At 35.8% G+C, this 7,500-nt stretch overlaps 2 protein-coding genes across 2 annotated transcripts in view; both read left to right on the forward strand.

Moving 5' to 3' along the window:
- Positions 1 to 2,865, forward strand: part of myo1f (myosin IF) — a 31,777-nt gene extending 28,912 nt beyond the window's left edge. Inside the window, exons 27-28 of the mRNA XM_080032369.1 lie at positions 1 to 30; positions 1,202 to 2,865. The exon at positions 1 to 30 is cut by the window's left edge and continues 131 nt beyond it. Coding sequence (XP_079888495.1) covers positions 1 to 30; positions 1,202 to 1,278 — 107 coding nt within the window. The 3' untranslated portion in view covers positions 1,279 to 2,865. The remainder of the gene's footprint in view (positions 31 to 1,201) is intronic.
- A 3,824-nt stretch (positions 2,866 to 6,689) lies between these two features.
- acer1 (alkaline ceramidase 1) overlaps positions 6,690 to 7,500 on the forward strand; it is an 8,538-nt gene continuing 7,727 nt past the window's right edge. Inside the window, exon 1 of the mRNA XM_080032378.1 lies at positions 6,690 to 6,798. Coding sequence (XP_079888504.1) covers positions 6,706 to 6,798 — 93 coding nt within the window. The 5' untranslated portion in view covers positions 6,690 to 6,705. The remainder of the gene's footprint in view (positions 6,799 to 7,500) is intronic.

The raw sequence follows: 7,500 nt of genomic DNA on the forward strand, positions 1-7,500 counted from the left end.
CCAATGAAGTATTCGACCTGGTCAAAGAAGGTGAGTGAAGAAGGTGTAGTGGTCCAGCAGATAGGTGCAATATATGAAGGAATTGTGCTTTTTTTGATACAAACATGAGCTTTGGCACACTGTTAGAGCATGTCCTAAGGAAGCTTTTTGGCTATAGGGCCATCGCCAATTTTATATAGTATATACATACTCTAACCACTATAGCCATATCTGCTGGACTATAGTGGTTAGAGTGGTAAGAGCCACCCCCATAGAGGCTCAGTCCTCTTCACAGCAGACCACGGGTTAGAATCCAGCCCGGGTCGTTCTCTGCATGTCATTCCCCCTCTCTAACCAATTTCTACTCTGTCTCTTTCCAAAAACAATGTCTAATAAAAGAAATGTCAAAAAATAATCCTAAAAAAAAAGTATGGAATAAAATGGAAGGCAACCACTCAGCACTTTATTCACAAGTTCTAGATCAATAGGGCAATGTGCAATACACTTATTAACACCTCCATTTAATCACTACGCCTTACATTCCCATCATGTGATACAGCAAAGTGCACTTTAACTTACAGACTGTTATGCACCACTGGTGTTGACATTTAAATGTTCGTTTTTCTGTTGCTTTTTTTGTGTGTTTGAAGCCATCATGCACTGTGCTCAGCCTCAAATATCCCCAGGGCCCAGGGACAATACAGTGTTGCCTAACCTTACCTAAGGTGGACAGCACAGTGACTGTTGATAGTTAGCCTGCTAGCGGTGTATGAATGTGTGTGTGAATGGTAATGTGTAAATGGGAACAGGTCTCCCTTGGACAAAGAGTCTCCGGTCTCAATGGGATTTACCTGTATAAATAAAGGCTTAAATTAAAAAAATTCAATTAAAAAAATAAAAATTACAAATACAAATACATAATCAAAACATTAAGCCCAGAAGCAGTTTTAAATGATCTGATATATTAATGCTTAAACAAAAACTAAAATGTCGGGCCGCTCCGGTGGCGTAGTGGATAGAGCGCGTACCATATCGGCTCCGGCCTTCGTTGCAGTGGTCGCGGGTTCAAATCCTGCCCGTGGACCTTTACTGCAGGTCCTCCCCCCTCTCTCTCTCTCTCTCTCTGTCTCCCCATTTCAACTCTGTCTGTACTATCTAATAAAGCTTGAAAGTGCCAAAAAATTATCTTAAAAAAAAAATATATATATTATTTCCTCTATAGATCCATCGGGTTGGTGGACGGGCCGTATCCGAGGCAGAGAAGGTCTGTTCCCAGGAAACTACGTGGAGAAGATTTGAACAGGACGCGATGGGAACTATACTCTGTGTCTTCTGAGAAATACCAGAGCGCATATTGTGCGATAAAACAAAACTGCCTGTCTGTTGTCTGTCTATGGTTTCAAGGTAGATCTTCATTCACTATGGAAAACAGGGTCGTTTTAAAGTGTGGCCTCAAACCGTTGACTTTCGAACCACGCATAGCTTGTTTGTCACGGTACTGTACGAACACACATCACTGATACTGTCATGACCTTAGAACCAGTGTTGGTGGAGAAGTGAACTACATTTTGTTATAATTTGATATCACCTTGTCGATTTTAATAATTTTCTACAAAGTAGTTTGAACTATTTTTTTCTAAGTAGCTTTAGTTAAAGGCCTACTTCACCGGTTGGAATATGAAGGTGTATTGAACTCGGAGATCCTATGTAGTATAAATGTGCAAAAAAAAATTGAAATCGGATCATCCTAGCCTGAGAAAAGGCAGAAAGAGTGTTTTATGGTCTCACTGTCTAACCCTACATTTCTCTTTCTGTGATGTCACAGAAAGAGAAATGTAGGGTTAGACTGAGAAAAGGCAGAAAGAGTGTTTTATGGTCTCACTGTCTCTCATTTTTTTTGCACATTTATACTTCATAGGATCTCCGAGTTCAATACACCTTCATATTCCAACCGGTGAAGTAGGTCTTTAACCAAACTAGATTTCTCCCTGTAGGGTAGCTTAGCTCTAGTTTCAACTTCTTACAGTGTGAAGTCATTAGTAGTCTGCAAAGAAGTAACAAACCCAACACTGGTTAAAACACAGATAAACCAACCACAATTTTTCTGATTCATTCACTGAAAATAACTCAATCAAAGTTACAGCCTTAAAGCTGGGGTATAGGATTTGGGGAGAAAATGGCAGTTGGGATATAGATTCAAATCCAAATACCTCAACCGCTCCACTTGTTCTCTTTGGTCCCTCCCCTATGGTCCCCCCCCTGACACGCTCTACACCAACAAAGTCGTGCCAAAGTGAATGGACAGTCCCAACAGCCAATAAGAACAGAGAATTGGAGCCTCGCACTGATTGGTCAAAGTGTACAGCTCATGTTAACTTTGACAAATGAGAAATCATATACCCCAGCTTTAACGGGAAAAAAATGACATGAAATTGCTAACTGGTGTCTAAAGTTTGTATATATCTGCCTGAAGCGTTTGTCAGTATTCCAAGAGAGCGCCATAAAATCAAGTAAAAACAGGCGGCCATTTTTGAAATTATATTGAATATGCAATAAAGTGAACTTGACTGTTATGTTTGCACTATAACAAACCTGCTTCAGATGAATCAATACTTTTGATCTTAAAAAAAAAAATCCTGAATATTTTTTTTTTGGATTTTCACCTCAAGGTTGTTTGCACTGTTTTAGGTTGTCATCGTAAGTTATAAAAGTATTTTTAAATAACGACAGAAAGAGGTGACTTATTACTTTGATATTTTAAAAGTTATTTTTCTGCTAATTTAGCTTTTTACTGTTAATTTTTTTTGTACTTGATTTGTAAAATAATGTAATTCCCTTCAATCAATATCTGTTTTTGTAAATGTACTAGAAGAGAAAAATAAAGAGATTTAACACTCTGAATAAACTATTTCAGAATGTTTGGTTTTTTTGTACAGAAAGTCGGGTATTTTAAGAAAATTGTAATAACAGTAGTAGGCATAGCTAAAATAATTTTAAACAAAAATTTGAAAAAGTAATAATAAAAAAAAATGAGAGAAACGAGAGAGGGAGAGAGAGAGACACAGAGAGAGAGAGAGAGAGAGAGAGAGAGAGAGAGAGAGAGAGAGAGACACAGAGAGAGAGAGAGACAGACAGACAGACAGACAGACAGACAGATTCCAACAACAACTCTCATGCTCTTCTTCCCATTCGAAATCGTTCATGCTTTTATTTTGAAATTGTCCTGGCGCAGCGCGAGCAGGGCAGCAGGCAGGTTACACACACACACACACACACACACACACCGGTTGGACGGGCAGGTGGACCGGTTGAGCGTTTCTAGAGAAAACCTGAGATTCCATCGGCATGCAACGTCCGGCATCTCCCTGTAACGCGTGTTGATAGTATCTAGTATCAGTCCGTATTATATCATATCATGCCTATTCATGATATATCTACTATAGTACTGTGATCATATTTGACGTTTATGTACCTTTTTTTAACCTCAAATCTATAGTTTTTCTTGCAATGTTTCTTATAAGATATATTTGTATAACTTTTTTTATATTTTAATTTTTAGTTTACACTTTAAATCATGAATATCCATAATTTAGGCTACAGTACTGTAATTTATTTTAATTAGGCCTACACTTTCAATATGGAACCAACATAAACAAAACATTTTTTTCCGGGGCCTTAGGAATGTGAGTGTAGTTTATAGGCTATAAGATGTGTCTACCCTTTGAGAGAGACCAACATTGTACTGGTAAAAAATAGAAACACTTTTTTTTTTTTTTTTTAACGAACAAAAAATACCAGACCATTCCAGACATTTTCGCTCGGGAGATTTGAACCCGTTGAGCGATGACGTCATAATAGTCTCGTGCAACAGGATCGGGAGGATTGTTGCGCTCGTGCTGCTCCGCCTACGTTTAAATGCAACTGTTGTAGACCTGGCCTGTTGTGTCACCTGTAGCACACAGCAACAGCACTGACTGACTGATAGGAGCAACATGGGAGGTAAGGCTCATTCATTTATTATACTACTAACACCATATTAAACTTACAACTTTTGTTTTGAAATTATTTATTATTTAGAATTTATCTATTTTATTTGTTTGGGGTAGAACGTGTGTGGAACGGTCTTATCTTTATTCAGGAAATAACTAGAATAGTTCTGTTGTTAGCCTAACTGATTATCTGAATGACTGAAAGGTGCATAGTTAGCGTTTTCAATCTTGTATTACTATAATATTGTATTTTTGATTTACTATATGGCAAATTCAGAATTCAATAGTCAATATTCAAGTCATATAAATTGTATTTACAGTCTATTATATCTACTGTGTTTATACTCAAATGCCAGGAGTATTAGAGGTGAGACTCATTCATTTATACTGAAACCATAATTAACAACTTTTGTTTTGAATGTATTTATTACAATTGATTTATTTGACTTTTATGACTTTTTTTTGACTAGAATATGTGTGAAACTGTTCTTATTCAAGAAGGGATTACTAGAACTATCCTGTTGTGATCACCTTAGTGACTGAGAGTGCTTATGTGTGTGTTGATCAATTGTGAACTTTTTCAACAGTATTTAGACCTATGTGTGGTTTGATTTACAAATGTACAATGCCAATAGTCAATATTCAAGTCATATCAATTGTGTTAACAGTCAATTGTTCACTGGATATACACTATTGTATTAAAGCTATTACTGTTTATACTCAAAAGGCACTTTATTAGTAACACTTTTACACAGTCAGTCATAGTATTTTTATAACATCAGGTTTAGTTTACGTTTAGTTGTTGTTTTTTTTTCAAACATCTGAGAAAGAAATACATAAAATAGATTAGAAGGATAAAAAATAAATAGTTTCACGAACATATAAAATATTTGACCAATTTCAACATGTCCGTGCCATGTAACAATCAAATGATAGTGACTCACGTTTGGTCATAATAATTTGTGTGAGATGACTGAGATCATGTGCTGTGTTTCCGGACTGGTGACTATATGGAGCAGTGTGCAATCCAGATGCATCATGGATCTTTTCCAATGTGTTTGAAGCTTGATGCTGCACACTACTAGAAGCCATATCTCTACTAGTCATTTCTAAACCTTGTAGAAACTCTGAACTTTGTTAAATTCAGAGTTTATTTTAACTTTTTCAAGTAAGAGCAGATAGTTAGATACACCTAAACTAATATTTATTTATTTATTTATTTATTTGTTTGTTTGTTTGTTTGTTTGTTTGTTTGTTTGTTTATTATTCCGGACAATTACACACAATACACAATTTTCTCTTTGCATATTCATACACATTACTTTGTGTTATATGCAGTTAGTTAGCCTATCTCTACTTTCTCTGCAACTATTAGGGTTGTTGCAGTGTGAATTGATTTGCTTTATTTTTAGTGCTATTTTAATGTTGTCCCTGTGTGTTTGTCTGTATAATGTGGTTCATTGTTCTGCTGCCTGTCTTGGCCAGGTCACCTTTGAAAAAGAGATTTTTAATCTCAATAGTTTTTTTCTCCTGGTTAAATAAAGGTTAAATAAAAAATAAAAAAAATTCAGTGTCTGTTGTTAGTTCTAGTTTGTTACGATTTGTCTTGTGTAAATGTAATCATGCACAAGATTATGGGGGAGACATTGCATGTAAAAAGATATTTTTTTCCAAGCCATGCATGGTTACATTTTGAGATTGTTGGCTAATTTTGCTTCAATAACATTCTTTCATACACTAAATAAAAGGTCCGTAATGTACATTGAGGTGTTTATTTGACTAAACCTGGTCTCTTGTACATACTCTTCTTAAAAACATTAGTTATATGTATTGTCACCTGCAGTGTCTCGCCTACTAAATCTCAGAAATTGTTCATCTTAATCTAAACAATCCTTTAAACGACCTCTGTTGAGATTGTGAGAAAGTATTCAAAGTCATATTTGAATATGAATAGAAATGCAGCTCAGGTTCGTGTTGAAAATATATTTCCATATAACCACATACGTATATATTCAAATGCTGTCTGCCCCTTATACACCTGTGTGTTATCTGATGGCCAGAACACAAAAGTCTGTGGTGAAACGGCAGGTGTTGTCTCACCCTGTGTTCCAAACCTCATACTCTTTATTTTTTCTATTCTACATACTACATCTGACCTTAAAAATAATCTAGTTAGGATGCACTTGTTAGAATGCACTAGTAAGCATGCAATAGGTATAAAATTGGGACATACTTTAACTTTTTTATTTCCTCATAACATCGCGCCTTGATCTTGCCTCTTGCTAATATATCCGTTGCATCGCTGGTTGTTTTCATACGGAGGCTCAGTCGATGTTATGTCATTTACGGTGCGCACTGGATTGTGGGACAGAATCGCCCCCAATAGCATGCTGATTTCAACACTAAAAATCTCTACCGGATGTAGTAGACATCCGGGTATTTTTAAGCACAGGCTACTAAATCTGACCACAAGAATTGGGACATATTCAATCTTTTTTCTACCATACTAAATAGCAGAAAGTATGGGGATTGGAATGCAGGGTTATTCTTTTTCTAGCATACTTAATAGTAGGGAAGTATGGGCTTTGGAATGCAGGGTTATTCTTTTTCTGGCATACTTAATAGTATGGAAGTAAGTATGGGTATTGGAACACAGGGTTAGTCATTGCCTGATTTTTTGTAATGAGATTTATTTTGCCCCTCTCTCTGTCTGACAGGCTTTCCTTCAAGTGAGAAGATGGGCGGAGGGTTCGCCTATGAGAGTTCAGAGATCGACTGGTGTGAAGACAACTACAGACACTCTGAGAATGTAGTGGAGTATTTCAACACTGTACGTTCAGCTTCAATATCTATCTATCTATCTATCTATCTATCTATCTATCTATCTATCTATCTATCTATCTATCTATCTATCTATCTATCTATCTATCTATCTATCTATCTATCTATATATCTATCTATCTATCTATCTATCTATCTATCTATCTATCTATCTATCTATCTATCTATCTATCTATCTATCTATCTATCTATCTATCTATCTATCTATCTATCTATCTATCTATCTTATAGCTAGTTCTAGTCCAACTTTTTTTAAATATCAAAACATTTCTACTGAAACGTATAAGGGCCACAGGATAGAAACAAAAAAAAAATGAAAAAACAGGTTTTTTTCCATTACGCACTTTCAGAAAAAAACTGTCGAAATCTCAAGAATAAAGACGAAATACAATTTTGGGAATAAACTTGACAGTTCCAGAATGTGGGAAAGTTGGAAATATGTCGACAGATTCAAACTGGTTGCAGCATAGGTGCATCGTTTGTATTTTAATAACATAAACTGTAGGTTCTCAAAGTTATAATGAAAAACACAACAACTTTCTCTTCTTCACTTTTTCCCTCTCTCCCCCCGTGCCCTTGTACTCTTCTGTAAATGTGTTTATGTCTAAAATACTCGATCTTGCTTGAAAAAGGTGGGCTTGATGACACCTTTTTGACTTTTTTTTCTTTTGCTTAACATTTACTGTTACTA

The sequence above is a fragment of the Ammodytes marinus genome (genome assembly GCF_949987685.1).
Source record: "Ammodytes marinus genome assembly, chromosome: 8".
NCBI classification, from domain to species: Eukaryota; Metazoa; Chordata; class Actinopteri; order Uranoscopiformes; family Ammodytidae; genus Ammodytes; species Ammodytes marinus.